The following is a 23980-nucleotide window of genomic DNA, read 5'->3' as shown; positions in this document are numbered from 1 at the left end:
GAGTTTCAGCAATTTTTTGTTTAGTTTATTTTAATCTTAAATGGCAATAGTTGGATTTCCAGTATCAGGGTGCAGTTCTAATGTGATCCTGTGGGAGGCGCTGCATTCATGACAGTGAGACAGGAATTGAGAAAATAACATTAGTTTTATTTATTTTTTCATTACAAAACGTTAAAGTGCATCAAAGTCTGAATGAATCGGGATTGAAATGCTAACCCTCACCAGAACGAACCAATCAGATCAGTTCTGATGCGACGACAAAGGCCTCTGCAGGTGTTCAGTGACATCACACCACAGGTGTTTTAAGGGTGGTTAAAGCTTTTTCTGGACCTCAGATTATTGATTAAGAGTTTATTACAACACTCAAATTAAGCTCCTCTTCCTCGTGCAGCAGCGAAGATTTGAAACCTCTGCTGACTCCGCCTCTTAATGACATCACAGCTTGGCTTTGCGGCGGTCCCTGAGGGCATACAGCACTGAGTGAGCCTCATCAAAAGCCTCGCCGACAGCCGACTGGACGCGGCTCTTCCAGCGCTGCAGAAGTGGGCGGTCCTTAAGGATGTCCCGCCCTCCCCCGAGAGGCTGCAGAGAAGCACAATGAGCGCGCTCAGACCAATCATTCAGTGAGGCCCTCCCCCGGCCTGCACTAACGTCCCACCTGCATGATCTCGCAGACTGCGAGCAGATCTGCAATGGTGATGTCATCGCCGCATAGGAACGGCTGACGGCGGAGAAACATGGACTCCAGCTTATCCAGGGTGCCGTCCAGCTCCGAGAGCGCGCGCTGCAGCCGCGCCTCGTCCACCGGAGAGCCGGTCTGCATCGGGAACAGCACCTGCAGAGACGCACCTGAAGGTCACCTGTTCGGCGGCGGCGGCGGCACGGGTGGCAGTGGGCGCAGGCTCACCTCCAGGAGGAAGACTTTGGCAGCGTGCGGGCGCGTGTTGGTGTGATGCCACGCGGCGTACTCGTCCACGCGAGCTCTGCGGTCCGGCTGAGGCGGATACCAGTGCTCAGGAACGCCCGGTTTTGTGGTCAGGTACTTCAGGATGGCGTCACTGTGACACACAAACCGAAGCAGCTATGGTTTATGATAAACTACCAAAGAATTCCCAACCGCCGTCTGTGTTTCTGTGCACGAAGCAGATGGGGTCTCCCATCCCCAAACACCAGTAAAGCCAGAAGTTTACCTTTAGTGATACAAGTCAAGTCACCTAGACTAAAGGAACCTTTCCTTAATGTGGGCGGGGCCTCACACTGAAACTGCTCTGCAGGGAGCTGGGCATAGAATGAGGTCAATGTTGGAGGTCAATCATGAATGGGACTTTAAATGACATATTTACCAGGGATTCCAAATGTAGCTGACATAAAATCTACAGCGAGGTTCACCTGAGAAGCCAGATGTCAGTCAAATGTCTGAGCTTTTTTAGAGTTTGTGTGTGTGTGTGTGTGTGTGTGTGTGCACATGCACACCTCTCTGTGAGCACAAAGCCGTTGTCCACCATGACGGGAACCTTCTGCATGGGGTTCAGTTTGGTGAACTCTGGGGTCCTGTGTTCTCCTGAAAAACACAAACGACCTGTTAGAAACAATTACATCTATATCCTTCATCCAGCGTCTCTTAACTTTCATAAAGTTGAGCCCATGTTGAAATAAAGGTTGATATTATTTATGCGACTGAGCACAAAAACATGGTAATTTAAGATGCGTATGGCTGCACTGCATGCATTTTAAGTGTGTCCAAGGCTAAATGTTGATAATGGTCGTACGTATTAACCTAAACCTAAAGGTAACCCTAACCTTAACCCTTCCTCTGGTCTGTGCAGCCAACACAGAAGATCAGCACTGGCTGCACGTATACAGACGATTACGTGACTATTGTAAGTTAATAAAAGGGATTTTTCACCTTATTCCCTACAACCTTTACTGCGTTCAAAGCTCTCAAAGCTGATCCACATCAGGCTTCAAACCACATTCATGCTTTGTGCAGAAAAGAAGCTTTTTGTTTCTGTTGACCTGCAGGGACAGAGGAAGACCTAAGCTGTGATTGGAGGAGGAAGAAGGCTGGAGGACACGTGTGATCAGACATCTGGACCAGGAGACAGAGATCCCACTTGGGTTTTGGTGTCAAAAAGCTGAACACAAACTAACTAACTAAATAAATAAATAGATACAAGCGAGCGAGCAGCAGAAATGGACTCATTAAGGAAGTTCACTCAAACAGAGGTCAAAGCAAATCCCTGAAATTTAGTCTCAACAGCAGATTTGAAAATTGGATTCTGTCTACGGCATGAAGTCAACTTTATAAAAACATCTCCCCTCATCTCCACACTCTGTTCTGTCTAAAATGTGGAGTTCAAAAAGTTTTTTTAACAAAATGTAAACAAGTCAAGTCAAAAAGGAGCCTAATGGAAGGAACCTAATTCAATTGGTTTTAAATGGAATTTTTTAAATAATTTAATGTTTCAGGTAACCTCATCTTAAGTCAAGTTGAACTTGTGACGTGAAAAATGATTTTCTGGCAGAGACTGCAGCCTATTAGATATAGAAGTCAGACAGACGTGTGTTCAGCAGGTGAGGTGGACCCGACTCTTTTGATCGTTTTGGTAGCAGTGAGAGTGAGACAGGAGGTGCAGATCATGATCCATTAAGGTTCACTGCAGAAAAATGTTCTCCTTCCATTCTCTTTACAGTCGCGGTCTCGCGCTTCATCTGAATCTGTTGTGGGTTAAAGTTCACGGGCTCAGAGGTCAGAACTAAGCGCTAGTAGGTGATCCCGACTCGTCAGCTCAGCTGGCTCGTTCAGCTCCCTCCCTGCGGGAAGGTTAGTAAGTTACCTTTGCGCAGCGCCACGGCGCAGACCTTATGCGGGATCCCGGTGCGGGTCAGCAGGATCTGCACGGCCCGGCAGGGCTGCGACAGCAGGTCCAGGTACACCTCCAGCCGGCCAGGCGCCATCGGAGCGGGTCGATGCGGATCTGACGAACCACAGCAGCGGTGGAGTCCGCCTCTTCTTCTGCTGCAGGGCCTCAGCCTGCAGCGGCCTCTACCGCCCTCTGCTGGACGCTCTCTGTAAAACTTAACGGTCTATTTCTGAAGTTGTTTTTTTTTGTTTGTTTTTTTATTTATTTTTTTATTGATGCAGAACAAGAAACAATAAACTGTACATCAAATGTTCAAAATAAACGCCAGGGGATATACAATCAAGAAAATAAACTTACATTAAATTATACAGCTGAGCAAGGTGATACGTTTTAATAGCTTTTTTGTTTGTACTGGGGGAAATGGAATGTAAGTAACATCTAACTTGCTAGTAAACCAAGAAAATTAAGAGCTTTATTGCTGAATTTAGATTTGTCAATATAATACTTGGTTAATAAAATCAGTAGATTTATTAAATAAAATTGAGATAAAAATGTCTTATCATAATTAACGTAACCAAATAAGATGTTTTTCCAGGTTAAATTAAAATGTGGATAAATTTGAGTTTTTATCAAATTTGTCCCACATTTTTTCTGTGTACTGTGTAAAAATATGCACTAACTTTTCCTCAGACTGAGAACAGAAAGAACAGTTTTTATCAATATCCCTTTTCAGTCTTTGCATATACTGATTTGTTGGATAAAACCTATGAATGATCTTGAACGAAACCTCTTTCACTTTGTTGTTTAGAAGATATTTGTTTGGCAGAAGCCAAACCTTTTCCCAACACATTTGACCGTGATGTGAAGTCCAGAAAGTTATGGCCGGGGATTCAGTTTTTAGCTCCTGCTGAAACAGTCTTTGGATGGCTTTGTTTTGATTTCTCAAAGCAGAGAAGCAGAGTTTTCCGACAGCAGTGTCCGTCACATGAAGCTGTGGTTGGGGAGCAGATGGAGATCCTTTATAAAGATAGGTGAGGTTGAGGGAAACAGCATCAAAAACAACCGAAAAATCCTTCACAGAAACAGGGATCTGGTAGAACTGAAGAAATTCGATGTAAGTGTAAAGTTGACTTTGTTGATTGAATAATTGACTAACTAGTCTGATATTATTATCAAACCACTGTTGAATAAAGATAGTTTTGTTTTTACAAAGAATATATCTATTGTTCCAAATGTAAAACCTGTGAGGAGAAAAATGATGTTTATAAATCATGGACCAAGCAAGTAACATCTGTTTATGAAATGAAGACAGTTTGATGGGCACTTTGTCGGGCTTGTAGGAGCAGAGCAGTAAAAAGTCGAGACCACCAACCTGGGAGAAAATATAATTGGGAATGAAGTTCCACAGAGAGTTCGGATTTTTCAAAAACTTTCTAATCCAATTGATTTTAAAAGTCATATTTAAGGTACTGAAATCCAGAAAGTTCAGACCCCCACTAGTGTAATCATTCATTAGAACAGATTTCCTTATATGATGAGTTCGGTTTGTCCAGACAAAGTCGCATAGCAGTTTATCAACAGTTTTGCTAACGATGTTACTGACATAAAGAGACTGAGCGGCATAAATGACTCTGGAGAGCCCTTCAGCCTTGGAGAGGAGAATTCCACCTTTAATGGAAAGGTCACGTAAGAGCCAGAGGTTAAACCTCTTTTTCATTTTATCAATAATTGGAAAAAAGTTAGTATTACCTCTATCATTTTCAGTTTTTGATATTATTATACCAAGATACGTGACTGATGTCTTCTGTCATCTGCACTTAGATAAGAGTAATCGAGTATGTCCAAAACTAAACGAATGTTGTTTGTGATTTGTCTGTTGGGTAAAAAACCTGATTGTGATTCATCTATTACTGAGTTAAGAACAGATTCAATTATTTTAGCAAAAACTAAAGCTAAAATTTTGTAATCATTATTAAGAAGACAGATGGGTCTCCAATTATCAATATAGAGTAAATCTTTGTGAGGTTTTGGGATAAGGGTAATAAGTCCTTGGGTCATACTCCAGGGTAGGGTGTCATTAGAAATACATTCGTTGTAAACTTCCAGTAAAAAGGGCGCCATCTGCTGGTAGAATAAAGTATAAAATTCAGAAGTGAATCCATCAGTTCCTGGAGATTTATTTGGTTTTAACATCTTGATGCAGTCACAGACTTCTCAAAGACTTACTGGATCATCACAAAGTTCTTTCTCAGAGTCTTTAATTGTTCTGGTACTGTTTAAAGAATTCAGAAAGATCTCAGCTTCTATTTCAGAATATTGTGATGAATACAGATTCTTATAAAATGATGAACAATAGTTGGAGATTATTTTAGCATCACTACAATTTATGTCATTAATTTTTAACTCGTTAATAGTGTTTATTTGTCTTTGATGCTTCTCCATTTAAAAAAAATAAGAGGAGTTTTGTTCTCCTTAAGCCATTGTTTTCTGGATCTAATGAAGGCTCCTTCTGCTTTTCTTTTATAAACTTGATCCAAGTCTTCCTGTAGTTTGATCATTTGTAGTTTCTGCTCATCTGACAAGCTGTCTGGAGGTTTTTGTGATAGTACTGAGATGCCTGTGATTAAGTCATGCTCTTGTTGCTTTCTTAGTTTAGCTAAATTGCCACCAAATGTTCTTAAAAACTTGGCTGATTCATATTTAAACAACTCCCAATTAACTGAGAAAGAGTTCTCCAATTTGGCTTTATTAAAAAATGTTGAAAGAAGATCGTTAATTTTTGTTTGCACTCCTGTAATTTTGAGCAGCGAGTTGTTTAATTTCCAATAATGAGATTTACTGACATTTTGTGAGGGACACATAACAATATCTATACGGACAGCTTGATGGTCACTAAGTGGACACGGTAAGACATTGACTGAAATATCCTTATCTTGTAAATCACTAGAAATTAACCAAAAGTCTAATGGAGAGAGGGCTGTTCTAGATTTATTACTCCATGTAAAAGATGGTATATTAGGATGTTTGAGTCTCCAGATATCGACCAGTTTAAACTGTTCCATAAAAGATTCGAAAAATATATTTTTGCGATTATGATTCGAGGGTGGCATCCGATCAATTTGAGGGTTTGAAGTCATATTAAAATCTCCCCCCACAATAATTGCAGAGTTTGGAAATTTCTGAAGCCATTTTTTCAATGTACTCTCAATTATAAGAAATAGTTGTTTATTTTCTGTGTTCGAGTTGTAGCCGTATATTTTGAAAATAATTATGATATTATTATTGTAATCAATAACTTGCCCAACAAAGTGACCTTTAGCATCAGATTCTGTATGCAGAACATTCCCGTTAAATTTATGTTTTAGGGTTAAAACTCCTGCTGATTTTTCAGAGTGATGAGAAAACCATGAATCATTCCCCCACTGTGTTTTCCAGAAATTTACATCAGAACAAACAGAATGAGATTCCTGACAAAATAAAAGATCTGCATTCAGCTGCTTAAGAAATAAAAATATATCTTTTCGTTTGATATTACTTCTCAACCCCCTGGCGTTGAGGGAAACCATAGACAATGAAATATTTAGAACAAGAAAAAGTACTCTCAAACACTAAGAAAAGAAACGTATTCTCTGAGCTTAACCTGCACATTAGTAAATGTGTCAAACACAATAGCTCAACAATATTTTGTGAATACTGAAGGTATTCAAAACATTCCCGAAAGAGGAAAAACTGAACTAAGCCCACATCAGAATATTCAGGTTTTGTGTTTCCAAGTGGGCCTCGGTAAGTTAGAAGTTCAGTCAGATCCATCCTGTTTCAGTTTTTAGTGAGTTGGCAACAATGTCAGAGACATAACCACCAGTGACCTGATCACTTGACTTCTTGACCGTTGATGAAGGCTCTGCTGCCCACAAAGTAAGCTCGTTTTCCCTCCTCTCTGGCTTTTTGGATTAGGGGCCACACTTTCAGCCGGGCTTCTCTGACAGCTGTGGAAAGATCCTCGTGTTGCTTGGATTGGGTTTCCCAAGGCGATGCGTAACATCAATGGCAGAAAAAACCTGCTGCAAGTCTTCTACAACGATGCTCTGACATATCTCAGTGACCTTGGCTTTCACATCTTCATCAGGGCTTTCAGTGACACCAAAGAGTTTCAAGTTCCACCTCCTTGAATATGACTCCAGTTCCAGAACCTGGGCCTGAAGAGCTGCCACGGTTTTTTCTTCATTCTTCAAACGTTGGTCAACATCTTTCAAAGACTTTTGCGTGTCTTTTATTTCGTTGCATGCAAATTCTAAGCTTCTCCTTATGCCTTCAATCTTCAGCGTGTTTTCATCTATCTTCTTTGAGTTGTCATTTATTAGCCTTTCCAATGAATCTGCACGCATTTCCAATGAGTCGGCTCGCTTGTTTATCAGCTCAGATAAAACAGCAATGACTTCATTTGAATCAGAAGAGCTTTGTCCAGCTGCCAGCAAAGCTTTTTTTGCAGCTGGGGGCCTACTTGGAGTTTTAGGAAGAAGAGGAGGGAAAAGCTTCCATGTCCGTTGGTCTCTTCCAGAAAAATTTTGAGCTGTTTTCTTGGTCTTTTGGATGAAATGTCTGATAACTTTTGCAGGAGCTCAGAAGGTACGTACCTACGCAGACGTCATCTTGGCCGTCCCTCGTCTATTTCTGAAGTGTTCCAGCGGCCAGACCGGGAATGACCGAATACCCCCCCCAGCCTTTTTATTGACCATCTGATTGGCTGACTCAAGTGATTCCACATCCTGATTGGCTGAACACACCAGTTTTGGGTAGTCTGCATCAAACATTCCAGGAGAGCTGGAACCAGGCTAGATTGAGGTTCTAAAAGGACCAGCTTGGCCAGCCCTGCAGTAGACAATCTGTTCTATTGTTGGTCAGAACTAATTGCAGCTTTTCTGGTTAGTTTATTTTAAAAAAGTCACTCTCCTTGTCTTTGCAAACACAGTTAAATCGACCGTCAGTGGAGGGATACGTTTTTTTTCTTTCCATTCAAGAAAAGTTTAGAGTCAATTTGAATGACTGCACTACAAAACCCAAATAATTTACTTTGAACTTTTTGGCAACCCCAAGAAGAATGAAGAGCAGGCCGTTCCTGCTTCTGTCAGAGTTTGTCCTGAAGGCACATGGTACTTAAAAGGTTTAATGAGAATCGGATGCAGTCATGCTCATGCTTGTTCATCCACGGGCCATGAGCATAATATAACATCCTTTATTAATGGAAGCTGGAAGGATCCTGTGGGTGGGGGGTGCAGTTCAAGAAGAAAGATTTCAGCACAGTTTCTTAGTTGATTCCGTCACTGGACCTTTTATTTTTTTATCAGTAAGAATAAAAACCAAAGCAGTATTAATTAGATTCAGAGAAAAATTATTATAGCAATAAAAGATGTGACAATATGTGTAAGAAAGAAAGTCACAGCATTAATGGTTGTTAAATTTAGGTTTTATTAATTTGAATGGTGCATTGAAATGACCTCAGTCAAACAAATACAAGCTCATAAGGCAATAATACCAAAACAGCAGATATAAGGTCACAACAAAAGTATAAATAAGTGACATAAAAAAAGCAATATAAAGCAAAAGACACTTCCCTGCTGATTTCTCAATAAATGAAAGAGATCAGACCAAAGCTGCATTCACACCGAATGACACAGCGACGTCTAGTTTCAATGTTGAGTCAACCAGGGAGGTGCTGTCAAGAAAGGTAGCATCACCCGCCACCATAAAAGACGTCCACTAATCTGTTCCATAAATAAAGTTTTTTGTACGATTTAAATCATTTGAACTATTTTTGTCTGTATTTTGCATATTTCCTGTAGAATAACAGCATAGGCTGCAAGGTGAGGCAGCACTGAGCTCTGCCTCACGACACATTGCTCAACTTCTGCAAACTGGATGATTGTGTAGATATTTATTGCTTTATTCAAATGTTTCGATACATTGTAGACATTTTAATTACATGTCCTCACTTTCCATGTAACATTTCACGTTTGTCTGTTGTTTATTTAGTGCTTGGAACTGACTTAAAGCCGCACTGAAAAGACACAAAGTGAGGAAGTCAGTTGTTCTGCCTCAATGTAAAGGGTGTACGTGTTCTACGGTGGATGTTAATAAAGTCCAACAGGTATTCTTGTTATTTTATGTTTTGCTTTGAATGACTGTATGTCATATCATTAAAGTGTCTCAAAGTTAGACTTTGAATCAAAACGAGTATGGATGCATGGCGGCTGGGTAGTTTGGTTGGTAAGGTGACAGACTACCACGCAGAAAATCTGGATTCGAGTCCCCTCCCCCTGGAGGGGAATGAACAATGATACTGGGGCAATTACCATATTGCGAGCAATTAACATCCCCCAGTGAGGGCCCTTAGGCAAGACCCTTAACTCTACTGCCTTCCGTGCGCAGTTTGGCTGCAGCTCACCGCTCCCCCAAAAGAAGAGAATAAACTGATATAATAAAATAAATAACATAGCATAAGTCTGGGTTTGACGTTGGAGGATTTTGCTGAAAGTGGACCCTCAGCAGGGTTCAAATGGCTACACTGTTCTCCACCAGCTTCGGATCCAGATAGGTGTATGGCAGCTCCAGATCCCTGTTTCTTTTCTGGATTTCTTTGCTTAGTTTCTTGAGTTCTCGCTGGAACACGGTGACCTTGTGGTTGGGAAAGTCCTCAATGAAATGATCCTCTACAAACTCATGAAGGTATTGCTGTGGAGAAAACAGACATTTTCAGTCACACATTTCTATCAGGAGCATTAAGAAAACTAGATCTGCACAAATGTTTTAGAGATAAACACATGTTAGATTGTTGGAATTAAATCCCAAAGTCTCTTCAGCAGAACATGGTGGTACAGGAGTGTCACCACGGTAACAATGATTGAAGTCATCAGGGTTCAGAGAATAAAGATGCTGTCAAAACCCCTGTTCTCTTACCGCGTCAGAGGCCTCCATACTGAGCAACCAGACGGTAGCCATAATGTTTACTGTAGTCTGAACATCCGGTAGAGTGGACAGGAAGCTGGCTTCATCTGCTTTACCCTTCTGGGTTGGAGGGGGTTCCTGCATGGTGGAGGGGCCATTGGGCATCCAGCCATAAAGGTCATACTTCAGGGAAGAAATGTTTGAATCAGTAGTGACAATGATTTATTGCAAGAAATAGGACATTTTAATGGGTAAAGAAAAGACTTCTCCATTATTCTATTAAATATTTAAGTTAAACAAACAGACTCACCTGTCCAGTGTTCACAGCAGCATGCTGTGCAGAGCAGGTGAACATCACCATGGTAACAAACTTGACCAGCTCAGCCACAGTGGTAAACTTCTGTGGGATTCCTGAGGATTAGGAGGGAAACATTTTCACTTACAGCGGTTAAGATGAGATCAACCATTATCTGATGTTCCTGGAATGTATTTATCTCCAACTTTATAAAATTCACCCACCGGTCTCACTGCGTCTCAGAAAGCCATTTTCAAAGATCTCCTGAATCCAGTTCTGCAGCTCAGCATCATTCTGGACCATGCCATCGTTCTTGTAGTAGAAGCTGAGGATGTCGTGAACAAACCTTGGAGAAGAACACAAACCAAACCAAACACCTTTACTTAAATTTTGTGTTGAGTTATTTAAGTTGTATTTCAGTTATGTCCAGTGTCAGGTCAATGCAACAGTGGCGAGACTTTAAGACTTAGCAGTGTCTTAAAACATAATTTATAGCAAATGTATTGAAAAAAGCGATTTGACCAAGGCCCAGAAGAAAAGCTAAGTGATTAATGAATGCAAAGGCAGAACAAAATCACAATTTCTTGGCTGAGGACAGTCATTAAGATCCAACAGAAACAACTGATGGAGGGAAGAAATAAAGAAACTTTGAGTCCTGAATGATCAAGTAGACACAAGATTGATATACTTGAGAAATTAGTGGACAACTTCGACAGGCTGGCGACCTGTCCAGGATGTCCCCTGTCTCCACCTACAAGTGGCCAGGATAGGCTCCAGCAGCCCCATGACTCCAAAATGGTCACAACGGAAGAAGAGAAATGACTGCATTAATGAATGAATGAATGAGTGGACAACTTGGATCAACACTCCAAAATCAATTGCTTGGTAACCAAATGTGCATGCAACTAATGCCAACAATGATGAAGAGGAGAGGAGCTCTGCTGACCAGTAGGTGAAGGCTTTTCTCAAGCGTAAAGGCATTTCTCAGGATTCTCCCAGAAGAAGGGAGTGGAATAAATCCACAACACAATAACACAAACTAGTTTTATTGAAGCATGGAGTAAAACTAAAGGGAAGTCACATCTACATGAATAGCCATCTCATGAGTTGTGTTTACGTGACAAATGCATAATCCTTATAGGCTCCTTGCATGCAGCCAGCCAGACAAATAGAAATGAGACAGAAAGGAGTTTGAGTGAACATTCAAGAACCCGCCTGATGCGTGTGGTGTAGGAATACTGTATGGTAGCATCACTCATTCAACATGAGTGTGTCCATCTTCCAAAAGCCTCACAAATATACAAAATACATTTACCAGACGCATGACAATCGTACATTACATTTTTATGACTTCTCTTGAGATGCCCGTACGGGTATAAGGGAATCTGTGCTCCTTTTAAGAGGCTGCCATTCCTCGCTACAAACTTCTTTGGGTCTGGACAACCCAAAAACCCGGGAGACACGTACGGGTCAGTGGTGGTACATATGACTATAGCTAAAGTAAAAATTAAAGCATAGAAACTACCAACCTGTGCATGATGTTCCACAGCTTCAGCCCATCGTCCCTGTAGTAGAAGTTGGGCACATCTTCCAGGCCGCGATCAGCGATGTCATCAGGTATGCAGAGGGATCTGTAGGTCATGGAGGAGACACTCCTGTCCAAGAGGGTCAGTATGCCTTTTCCACCAGATGCTGTGTACTAAACAGGCAATTAAAGCAAATTTAGAGACTTCAGATGATCCACAAATACTGAAGAAATCTTCTGAAGTTCCCTCACCAGGGTAACAGTTCCAATCTTTGAGATGAGCAAGTTTCGAGCCAAGAAATTGATCTGCAAGGTGTAGCGTGTGTGACGGATAAGGAGCTGAAAGGGAGACAGAGTGGTGAAGACCCAGAAAGAGTACATCAACATTGTGACGGATCAGCTTCAGGTACCTTGAAGACAGGGTGAACTCTGGGAAGGTTGCGCTGCAGAGAAACCGCAAACACCTCAGCCAGCAGGTGAGTGCGCAGCAGGTGAAAGTTGAGCTCATGCAGGTTGAAGTCTGCGCTCTTCACATACGTCTTTGCCAACAGCCAGTCATACTCTGAATCCGTGGGGAAGAAGATGGGGTTGTCCTTTCCTGGTTTCTGTTTTAGCTGCAGAGAAATCAACAAGTGTCATGTGATGATTAAATCCATGGAGGATCTGACTCCTGGTCCTGTCAGAGAAGTCTCAGGTTATCTTCACAACAAAGATGTCGGACATCAGTCTGGTTTCATTCTCATCCATTTATTTTTGGAACTTTTTGTTGACTAAACGCAGAGTCCACAGACTCTATGAAAAACACAGGACAGACCTGTCTCATTTGACCAGTTTGTTTGGTATTTTTCTGTCCTGGTTTTTGCTGCCTTGACCCAACAGATGACAGCATAGTGAAAAGGTAAAGCTCAGCAGGATAACCCTTGTACAAAATCCTGTACTCCAAAATACATCAATCTACTTAGGAAATAAAGGAGACTTTAGCCAATGTGTTCAGTGGACTATTACACAATATAGGCAAATGCTAAGGCCGCTGCAGATAGCGCCACAAATTGAAAGAGCCAGACTGTAAAAAAAAGGAATCCAGAAAATCCTATTGTATTATTTCCAATGACTTGTTTTTTCTTTTGTTATCACTCTCTTTCTCCATGAGTGGTCATTCATTCCTTCATGATGCTTGTAGTGATAGGGGTTGTCTTTGGAAAAAACTGGTCATTTTTACCTTTGTATGGGGTGTTTTCTTTTTCTTGTCCTCTTAGTGCTGTAGCTACTAACTTATTTGTTTGTCTCACAGAAGATGTCCATGCTTTTATGCATTCCTTGTCCTGTCTGACCTCAGGTGGTTAGAAGGTCAGCTTACTGAATCTGGTTCTTCTGTAGGTTTTTATCTGTCCTTTTAAACAGTGTTATGAGTGTAAAATGCACCCCAAACTCAGTGTTTTCTGTTAGACATTATTACAGGCCCTTATTTTAACACAGTTCTGAAAATATGGCCTAATTGGAATGATCTAGACTAAATTAGATAGATGTAAGGTGAAATGTTTGAAACTTATTTATTTTAAAAATGTCTTTAGTTTTGTGTAGTACGTTGAGACTTACTGGTGACATTTGAATCAAATGAATAGAAACGAGGTGAATTGGATTCTGACAAACTTCTCAAGGTTTTTTAGGCTTTAGGCTTAAAATAAGGAACCAGTAATAAGGATGACTAGAACTTTGCCTGCTGGTGTGTTCTTGACTCTTTGTGAGGAAATACTTCCTGAAGCTTCTACTCACCTGAATGGCAATTGGCATCATCTCATTGTACTTGTTCTTGTGGAACAAAACCAACGGAGCAGCTAGAAACTGCTTCCTCCCATTTATGGTGTTTGTTTCCACCCCATCCAGAATGTTGTAGTCGGACAGATAGATGTTTCCTTTCTGTCGTGAATGGGAAGAGGAGGTTGATTTTAGCACTACGTTCATGTAGAAACCAGAGAAGAATCTGTCTGCTGCGTGTCAGGAGCTTGTTACCTTCATTTCAGTCCTCAGAGTAAGCCAAGACTTGCCAAAGATCATGTTCGAGGGGACAGGAAACTTTGATGGGAGAGTTTTGCAGCGTCGGATCATCATCGGGTTCACTCCATTTAGAAACTGGTAGCCAAAGAAGGCGTCCTCCCTCCAGTGCTTCATGACGTAATCTGACAAAACAAATCTGTTTCACACAGCTGTCTCAGCAGAAAAGCTCTTTCTTTGTATAACAAAGAAAATTCTTTTGGATAAAAAAGTTTGCAGTTGTGTTTCACTCTTTCAATATGTGTTTTACTCAGTAGTAATAACAACAAAATAGCAATAATGATGAAAAAATGATCTCGTTCAAGTCTTGGTAAAATTTTCTTTAACTGGGATTATTTTGTTGCTGTAACTTTTTCTTGAATAAAATATGTTTCCTGGAAAATTAAACATTTTTTCCTATAAATATGTTGTTTTGTTGGAGTAAAAAAAGGTTTATTTTACACTGGGACATTCAAAGATGTTCTTGCCACATGCTGAAGGGAAGGTATTGTGCACACAACGAAACCTTTGGAAAACATGGATCGTTCATTTCTTCTTTTTTTCTTTTGTTTTTGAATGAATGACAGTACCAGATGTAGAGGTCACGTGACTTTTGTACAGCTTTTCGATGTCGCTCATGCTGTTCCACTTGTCTATACAACGAGACAACGCCTTCAAACCCAGCTTTGCCAGCCTGCAGAGCAAGAACAGCACAGTCATTTCCTGAGCTCAAAGTCACTCTGACATGTCCAACCATCAGGAAACAGACACCTACGCTGCCACTGCTGTGAAGCTGAACTCCAGGTCCCTTGTGAAGGGGTAGCGGTCATCCAGGGGCAGAGACATCAGGGTATTTGCCTTCATGCAGAGGGGAGTTCCCTCTTTGTAAACGGCCCACCTGAGCAGAACAGAACAGTAGAGAGCAGAGGGAGCCAACTGTGAGCAGTTCTGATCCCAGTGGGACCTGGACACGTCCAACAGACTGCTTCAGTGTGATCTCTTCAGTTTTAAAGGTTACATTTGACGGCAATTTTGATAGACAATATTGGGCTTTTGTGTGCCCATGAGAGCTATGGATGCACGTGTTGTTCTTGTGGAGTTTTGTTGTGCCAGTTTTGGGCCACCGGTTTATTCCTGGGTTAGATGTTGTATGGTGATGCGATGTAAAGGAGATCTGAGGTGTTTGACTGACTGGAGTTGACTGGATCTCTCAAGAAGATCCACACAGACAACTCTGGTCTTTCGGATTTGTTAATGCCACCCAATCTCTTACTGGAGGCTTAGAGGAGGGGGCTCTGGTCTGTTTCTGGGACATAATATTAACATAGTGGGGTGACTGGGCCTGTGGGATCTGTACCCTGCAACACCTCTGCTAAATTCACCTAGGTGAGGAGCCTGGTGCTTTAAGCTTTAGGAAAAGTCTGGAAGTTTGTTCCAAACTGCCCTACTTTCCTGCAAGACATTTCCTCAGGGTGTATTGGGAGAGAGTCAGCCTAGGGGACACCTTGGAATTGGACTACTGGGCAATGGAAGCTACTGCAAGGGTTGTGGTACATGTCTACACTCCATCTCGACACCACTTTCTACACATAGTAGTCCATCCAAACTGCCGCTCACCAAGTTATAATTGCTTCTGAGTGTATTTTTCAGTATCTGCACACTAAATTCCATTACACAACATACACACACAAACTCATACAAAAACACAAGGAGGATGGTCACCAACAACCACTCAGTAGTACATGTTGAAAAAGCTTTTATTTGGAAGATGGCAACAATCAAATCAGTGTTGTCTCTATGCCCCGGCTTCAGGCCACATTATTCCGTTGTGTTCTGATGTAACCAGAAGGTGTCCAGATAAGACTGAGTGCAAGAGAAGAGGAAAATAAGTATCACCTGTCCTGTCTACATGTGACTGTGTTTGTAAAGACTTAAGTTTTATGTGTAAAGATACGATCCGGTTCCGGGTTACACGGCAGGACGCGTGGCGTGCCTCTCAATACAACTATCTTCAAATTACTTAAAAGGTTGATTTTCAAAAAAGAGAGCTGACCATGCCCCCGAAAAAACCCCAGGAATACGAAGACAAGTAATTCATCTTTGTCATGTGCTTTATCGATATCTTATGATTTTTAATTCTGTCTGATAAAAACTGGGAACCGGATATTGATAAATCATGTAATAAAATGGTTACAGTATAATCGGGGTGGGATTATATAAGTTCGCTTCCTCCCACTCCCTTTCAAGCAATATTTATTAATATGTCTAATTATCCTAAGTTTGATTAGTTACTGTTTGAATGTATAACTGATGTTTATATTGCCGTTGTGTATTATTTCTACTTAATTGCTTGAAATAAACCATTTCAAATCAAATCAAATCAAATACACCGTCTTATTCTTAACACCTCCAAGCATACCGCTGGATACTTGGAAGAGAATGTTCCTAAATCACTTACTTAGTCAGCTGACAAACGACTGCAGGAGAGGAAAAAAACTCTTCTTCTATATTTTCCAAAGACACAAGGTCAGTGGCTGTTTTACACACTTCCAGATCAAGGTACTACTATGAAAGATGGCATGAAGGCTTTGAAAGCTCACTTCAAACGTAGGCGGAATGACTTTGCCGAGCACCGTTTTCAGAAAATGTGCCCAAGCTCCGACTGAATCCAACTTGCAGTATGTAGTCACTTTAAGAGATTGAGCTGCAACATGTGGCTTTGATGATAAGCAGGATGAAATGATTGGGAACCAACTACTTGAACATGTATCTGACGCTGCACAAAGCCGTTACTATGGCGACTCAAGAAGAAGCAGCTACGGAGCAAGCCAGGTCATTTTCAACTTTCACCCTGATGGTTCCTGTTGTGGCTGTTCAGAAGAGACCAACAGTTGACTGGAGACAGTTTCAAAAGGTACCCCAAAAGACAACACCTGCCCCTGCTGTCTGCAATTCTACTTCTGCTTCAACTTATGATAAACATCTTACAAACAGCCTGAAATGCCTGAGTGCTGCGGCTAGCTGTCAGACAGAGCTGTCAGAAGGCGGGTTATGTTGCCTGTGTATGCTGCTTAACACAGACTCGCTCTGTTAATGCTGTGCAAATAGTGAAGGTCCAAATCCTGTTTTAAAGTAATTCTGACTCATCTGACAGACATCTCACAGTTACCATTACAACTGCTTCTATCTCAGCACCCATCCAGTTTACTGTGGACTCTGGTTTATCTATTTTTATTATATATCCAGATTTGGGTATGAAAGAAATTTTTCTAAGTGATGCTATGCAGTCTCCAGATGTTACATACTCTCGCTCTCCTATAACTCTAGCATATCTTCCTGTCACAGTGGCACATGATTATGATGTTACTTTTCACTGTGGGCTCTGGTACCACCTTGCTAGGCATCAATCTCATCACAGGACTGAGACTGTGTTTTACCAGGACTAATGTTGAGGATGCCTGCCCACATTCACAGTCTCCACCTTCTTTATCTTTTCCACTTGTGTCCCTCTCATTCACACACATATACTTGAACCAGCGCAGTGGGCTTGTGAAAGAGTGTCCGCCCTGTGACTGGAAGGTCGTGAGTTCAAATCCAGACAGAGTCATCCCTGCTTGACACTCAGTATTAAGGGGTTGGATTGGGTGGTTAAGCCACCAAATGGTTCCCGAGCACGGCTGTGTCTGCAGCTCACTGCTCCGCCAGGAGATGGGTGAAATGCGGAGAACAAATTTCGCACACATAGGTGTGTGACAGATAATGGGACCCCATCTTGCTGCAACTATCCTTCATTCCTCTCCTTTCTCTAGCTTTTCCTCCACCTGTTTCCAGCTCTTGTTGCAAATCACAACATCGTCTGTAAACATCAAAACATCACAGTGATTCCTGTCTAACCTCCTCTGTCAGCCTGTCTATCACCATTGCAAACAGGAAGGGGCTCAGAGATGATCCATGATGTAATCCCACCTCTACCTTTAACTCCTCTGTCACCCCTACAGCACTCCATACCCCTGTCCTGTAGCCCTCGTAAATATCCTGCACTACTCTAACATACTTTTCTGTCACTCCAGACTTTTTCATACATTACCACAGTACAGCTTTCTCTGACCTTCTTTATCAACATCCTTAAAAAAAATATTGCATCTATAGTGCTCTTTCTTGGCATGAAACCATACTGCTGCTCACAAATGTTCACTTCTGCTCTTATTCTAGCTTCAACTTTCCATAACTTCATTGGATGGGTCATCAGCTTTAGCCCTCTGTTGTTTCCACAACTCTCCCATGTTCTTAAAAATGGACACCATCACGTTTCTCTTCCATTCCTCAAGCATATTCTCACCACCTAACATCCTGTTGAACAACCCAGTCAAAAACTCCACAGCCATCTCTCCTAGACACTTACATCCTTCCACAGGTATCTCATCAGGACCAAGTGTCTTTCCACTCATCATCCTCTCCAATGAACCCTCACTCCATCCTTAATAATTTTTGTTACTTCCTGCTCCACAACAGTTGCATCTTCTATTCTTTGTTCTTTCTGATTTTCTTAATTCCTTAACTCTTCAAAGTATTCTTTCCATCTTTACACTAATAATATGTGTCAATACATTATCATCCCTATCCTTAATCCCCCTAACCTCCTTCATGTCTTTCCCATGTCGGTCTCTCTAATCTGTATCGGGCACACTCTGCCTCTTTACTACCCAACCTAGCATACAAGTCATCATAAGCCCTTTGTGTAGCCTTTGATACCTCCACTTTCACCTTACGCTGCTGTCTACTCTCCTCAGTCCTTTCAGTGCCCCATTTTTTCTTAGTTAGTATACGCTCCTGCACCTCCTCATTCTACCTTCAAGTCTCCATATCAACTTTCTTCCCTGATGACACACCAAGTACACTCCCACTTGCCTCCCTGATCAAATTAGCTGCAGTTATCCAGTCATCTGGAAGTATCTCCTGACCACCCAGAGCCTGTTTCAACTGCTTCTTAAAAGTCATGCAACTGTCTTTCTTTTTCAGCTTCCACCAGTTTGTCCTCTTCTCTTCCTTTTCACTTTTCTTTCTCCATATTCTTCATTACCAGAGTCCTCCTACACACCACCATCCTCTACTGTCTGGAAACACTCTCATGTTCCTCTACTTTGCCGTCACTGATCTCCTTCACATTACACCCTCTACACATGATGTAATCTATCTGTGTGCTTCTACCTCCACTCTTATAGGTCACCCTATGTTCCTGCCTCTTCTCAAAGAATGTGTTCACTACAGTCATATCTATTTTTTTGCAAATCAACCACCATCTTCTATGTTTCTTCCCTGGATACAAAACCTGCCCATCACCTCTGTTTCCTGCACCAACAGGTCCATTAAAATCACTTCTAGGGATGCTCATCATCAATAAAGTCCAACCAGAATTTTTCCTTCTCCTCCATGTCACATCTCACCAGTAAGGCATACCCACTAACAACAAACATCACACCTTCGATTTCTATCTTCAGACTCATCACTCCATCTGACTCTCTTTTTACCTCCACAATATTCCTAACAAACTCCTTTAAGATAACTCCTATTCCATTTCTCTTCTCATCTCCACCATGATAGAACAATTTAAACCCTGCTCATAAACTTCTGGCTTTGCTACATTTCTACCTGGTCTTTTCCTATGAATGTACCTTCCTCTTCTCTTTTTTCAACCAACTGTAGTCCAATTTCCAACGGCACCTTATCGGTGAACAGCACTGATGGCGATCATTGTTTACCCAGGCCTCGACTGGTCCGGTATGGATATGTTTGGTCTCATTTGCCTTTATAGCTAAACAAAGACTCCATGTTGGATGCCTTTTCTAAAACAACCCTCTGTATTTATCCAGACTTGGGACCGGCACAATGAGACCTTCATTTTTGTGATGAGCATAAAATTATCATAAAGTATCAAAAACATTTCAATACTAGAATGGTTGAAACAACTCAAAGCACGGATGAGTTAGAACACCATGAATAAATTAACTAAAAACTAGTCAGAGTTAAGATCATGATGGAGCATCACCATAAAGAACATCTTTAAGATCTGAACTCTGACCTGTAGAGATTCTTCTGATTCTTCAGCTCATTCCTCCGCGTCTTGATCACCTGAGGGTTCGTCTCCTGGAAGTCCAGCACAGCTGAGAGGAGAGAAGAAAAGCCCAGAAGCAGGTCAGATCATTCTGGAGGACAGCATGTGGACAGCAAAGTACATGTGAGAGGAACAGACCTGCCCCCTCCCTGAAGAAGTGCTTCTTGTTTCCTTTTAACCAATGGTAGATGGGAAACACGTAGAGCTTTCCATTAGAAGACCTCACCTCCACTTTTGCAGGGAGCCAACTGTCTTTGATTACAAGCCCACGTTTTTCAAGATGGATCAGCAGCAGCTCTCCGAGGTCTGCAGAGCAGGTCACAGTGAAGGTGGACGCCTGGATTTAGGAGAAAACGCTTTCAGAACATCATCCCAAGTAACTGAAGTCAGCTGAATGAAGCTGCATCTCCAATGGATTCACTTCTTTTTTTATTTTATTTTATTGTCACTCATGCTTCAGATCACCATGCTGTACTTGTGTGTGTGTGTATGTTTAGCTCTCACAGAGCCTATTTTATAAGTGCATACAGGTCACTAATGTCTGAAGATGAACAACCCAAGAAAGGCAGAAACTCAGGAGTGGTATACACAGTTAATTTGTAGACATTCAGGAAGGTTTGTATTTCAGAGAACTAAGGATGAAGAGCTACAGTATGTTGATCTGGGTGCATTGAGAGAAAAACCCAGCCAACAGTCCAAAGGGTTCATCCAAACAGAGTTATATGGAGAAGGTCAGAACAGTCAGTAAATCTTCAGGTAACTCAAGGTCCAAAAATAGAAAAATAGATTTAGGAACAGAAAGGTAACACAACATGACATAATCTGGTCTACAACAAACTAGCAGAGAATCAGAAAGTATCAGATGAGAATGTGCAGCTCAGAACAAGAGAGGGTAATGAAGCTGATGAAGAGGGAGCAGAGTGTGGCAACAGATCAGATTAAAAGAGAAAAAAATATGTTAAAATAACAGAGGATGAAATGACAATAAAAATAAATGGGTATAAATAAAACTCTTGATCCACACTGCATATACCTAAAAGTTGTGTGCCAAGCGCCATAGAACCAAAAGTTTTGATTTTTTTTAAAACATCGTTGATAACTGGGAAATACAAATAGCAAGAACAATAATCCGTTACTCAAAATAGTAGCCAAACACAATTCACCATCAGACACCATAGCAAAGAACATTCCTAAACACCCACGATTTTTCAAAACAGGACAAACGACCCAACAGTTTAAAGAAAGACAACTCCAGCATCTTTTACCCTGACACATAAATAAAACAATGAATGGTAAAAAATAAAAATCACAATTAAAAAGACGCCAGAAAGCCTCTCACACTCAAAACATGAAAAACTGTCTCTCTAAGGTCACAAAAAGGGCAGGAGCCAGAAACCCTGGGGTTCAAAACTGAGATAAAATAGATTATTGTTAAAAAATGATGTAAGATCTTCCACTGGAGGTCACTATTTCTCTTCCTCAGAGGAGCGTGGTTATGAACTCTCCAATGCAGTCCACCCCCCACACCCCTCAGCAGTTTCTAAGTCCATGCACTGGGAAGTTGGTTCTGCAACTTAGTTCTGTCAAAAGGTTCACACAGTTATTGTACAAGGTCCTCCTGTTTGCACAGTGAAGAGTCAGGCCATTGGGATTGAAGGGACGAAGCAGAAGAAGAAGAGACCAGATTGAAACAGCTGCTGGAAGTCTGGCAGCACAGTAGATCACAACAGATTTCTCGTCCCTTCTTTTATCATTTTAATTCATATTTTTCACGGCTTTGTCTTGTTTTACTTGTTCAGCAATAATTACCCACAAGCCTCTGTCTTCTCTATTTGGATCTTCCAGAAGCCTCATTCTTTACACTATTGGTTATTTGCAGCAGTGCAGTAGCAGGTGTGGCTCATATGATCAATACTTACATCCCCTCTATGGAAGAAAAACTTGTTTCTTCCCAGCTTCCCATGTTGGCTGCTCCCCCGTTTACCCACCAGAGTGATGTACACATCATCCTTGGTGCCAGCATAGGCCATGTCCTGGGTGTAAACAGTCACTTGATACTCTGCCTTCATGTTTCCCCTCAGCGCAGCAATCCTGACTGAAAGAAAGCCATTAAGAAAACACCAAAACCAGGTCAACAAAGCCCCCTTCATGGTAGCTGGATCAGGCAGCAACTGAGATGCTTTTTGCTCCATCCTTTGAGTGGTTTATAAGGACCCCATGATGCGTAGAAATCCCGCCCTGCTGTGTCTGTTGGTAGTGTGCTACTCTGTTGTTGAACTACGAAAGTGTCATGTATGAAACAAATGATCATAACCAAGGCCTTGTGATAACTCCTCGTGGTCAGAAATGTGGTGTAGGGGTTGATACCAGCACAGGTGGCTCTATAAATCACAGGCTGTGGTTAGACCAGCTGTATGGTCAGATTACAATTCTGAGCAATCATTTAAAAAGTAAAAGCACACACATGTGATCCTCAGCACGGGGCTGATACAAAAACACTTTCATCAGTCCAAATGAGAAGTCAGAGTGGTGAGCTGTGCAGAAACAACAGGTTCATATCTGCACAGTCCACAGTTTATCTCACAGTCCTTGAAGAGAGAATAGACGAATCATGTTATGGTTTATAGAGCTGTGGTTAAACGTCCTGTCCTGGGGAAAAAGGTAGAACACAAAGTTATGCGAAGAACAAATAACCTGTGTGTGCAATAGCTGTGTATTGTGTGTTTGGATGAGTTGTGAGTTTACAAACAGTTACTACATTTGGCGAGTGCAAAGGCTCTTATTTATATTTATGTTGTGTCCAAATTCCTACTCTAACCCCACAACTACTATAAAAGTATATAGTTGCTGCACTATATAGTCAAAACCAAAACGTAGGTGAAAGAAGAAACTGTTTCTTTTTTTCCGCTTATACCTTTGAGCTTTGAAAAAGTTAAATGTTTCTGTTTGACGACGCAAATAGTTGCTCTGTGAAATAATTACACTTATATGTATCAATGTAACCCTTGTGCTATCTTGTGGGGTCCAGATGACCCGATCCTTACATTGACGTGTTCTCCCTTCCATGACAAAGGTGGACAAAGATGGAGAGGGTTTCATGTAATCCATGGAGACCAGTGAAGATCACAAATCATTGAAGAAAAAAGGTTCAGAGCACTGTCTAGTGGGGTCTACAGCAGTGTTTTTCAACCAGTGTGTTCCCACGGCACACTAGTGAACAAAACAATGAAGCTCTGAGACGCTCTTATGTCTGGCGTTCGGCGGCTGTTTGCACTACATCTCCCATGATGCAAGTGACAGCTTCACAGCGCACAATGAGTCTTCCTTGTTAAACACCTTGAAACAACAACGAACACACATCAAACAGTTTTTAAATATTTAATTACATCTTTTAGAAAAAAACAGCTGCAGCTTCCAGCTTCTTCTGCCACAATTTTCACAAAAATGCATGTGAGATTGTGGAGGGGCTGTAGATCAATACAGACTGTGAGTTTCTCCTTTTTGTTTTTAATTTTTGGATGCTGGTGCGCCACGGGTTTTTTTCAAGGTTAAAGTGTGCCGTGGCTCAAAAAAGGTTAAAAACAGGTCTAGGATAGCAAAAGGGTTGATAAATTTTAGACCTGAAAGACCACATTAGTTATATTCTGTTCCAACTATAAAGCCAGATGTCTTCTACCGCTCATCCAGAACCGGGTTCTGTACTGTACGGTTCTGTACACGGGGGCAGCAGTCTAAGCGAAGAAGCCCAGACTTCCCTTCTCCCGGCCACTTCCTCCAGCTCCTCTGGGGGACCTTGAGGTGTCTTCAGGTCAGCTGAGGGGCATAGTCTCTTCAGCGTGTCCTGGGTCTTTCCCGGGCCCTCTGCCCAGTGGGACATGCCCAGAACACCTCCCCAGCGAGACGTCCAAGGGGCGTCCGGACCAGATGCTTGAGTCACCTTAACTGGCTCCTCACAACGTGGAGGACCAGTGTCTCTACTCTGAGGTCTCTCCAGGTGACCGAGCTTCTCTCCTAATCTCTATAGGATGGCCCGGTCAGTGCATGACAGTCAAACTTGTGGATGTTCCACTTTGCCAGTTCTTTTTTCTAGGAAATGTCCATAGCTCTTACTCATCCTGGTCTTCATTCATCCAGACACAAATGTAACCACAGTGAAATCTACTGTATTGCAAGTAATTTATAAACCTTTTACTCAGTACATTTTCAGTAAT

General features: G+C 41.7%; 2 protein-coding genes across 2 annotated transcripts; both read right to left on the bottom strand.

The window, feature by feature from the left end:
* Positions 1–126: 126 nt before the first annotated feature.
* Positions 127–3031, bottom strand: LOC101170897 (glutathione S-transferase theta-1). The gene is made up of 5 exons (XM_004085209.2): positions 2838–3031; positions 1474–1561; positions 908–1058; positions 659–835; positions 127–582 (listed from the first exon to the last, which is right to left on the bottom strand). Exons 1-5 carry the CDS (start codon positions 2956–2958, stop codon positions 436–438), a joined length of 684 nt encoding a protein of 227 aa, XP_004085257.1. The 5' UTR covers positions 2959–3031; the 3' UTR covers positions 127–435.
* An 11172-nt stretch (positions 3032–14203) lies between these two features.
* LOC110014464 (arachidonate 5-lipoxygenase-like) lies at positions 14204–21921 on the bottom strand. Its single transcript, XM_023958629.1, has 5 exons — positions 21689–21921; positions 19908–20106; positions 19737–19818; positions 14433–14555; positions 14204–14351 (listed from the first exon to the last, which is right to left on the bottom strand). The coding sequence occupies exons 1-5, from the start codon at positions 21917–21919 to the stop codon at positions 14204–14206; spliced, it is 783 nt and encodes a 260-aa protein (XP_023814397.1). The 5' UTR covers positions 21920–21921.
* Positions 21922–23980: the final 2059 nt, after the last annotated feature.

Source organism: Oryzias latipes, chromosome 9 (genome assembly GCF_002234675.1).
Source record: "Oryzias latipes chromosome 9, ASM223467v1".
Lineage (NCBI taxonomy): Eukaryota > Metazoa > Chordata > Actinopteri > Beloniformes > Adrianichthyidae > Oryzias > Oryzias latipes.
The sequence above is the reverse complement of the archived record's forward strand: the minus strand, read 5'-3'. Positions and strand labels throughout refer to the sequence as shown.

Bases quoted from the DNA above. Each gene is read 5' to 3' on its own strand.
- LOC101170897 (XM_004085209.2), bottom strand. From the start codon at position 2,958: ATGGCGCCTGGCCGGCTGGAGGTGTACCTGGACCTGCTGTCGCAGCCC. The intron at 836-907 runs GTGAGCCTGCGC...GCGTCTCTGCAG, and splicing joins CCAAAGTCTTCCTCCTGGAG to GTGCTGTTCCCGATGCAGAC. The intron at 583-658 runs GTGGGACGTTAG...GCTTCTCTGCAG, and splicing joins CAGTCTGCGAGATCATGCAG to CCTCTCGGGGGAGGGCGGGA.
- LOC110014464 (XM_023958629.1), bottom strand. From the start codon at position 21,919: ATGAAGGGGGCTTTGTTGACCTGGTTTTGGTGTTTTCTTAATGGCTTT. The intron at 20,107-21,688 runs GTAAGTATTGAT...TCCTAAATCCAG, and splicing joins TTTTCTTCCATAGAGGGGAT to GCGTCCACCTTCACTGTGAC. The intron at 14,352-14,432 runs GTAGGTGTCTGT...CTTGCTCTGCAG, and splicing joins AGCTTCACAGCAGTGGCAGC to GCTGGCAAAGCTGGGTTTGA.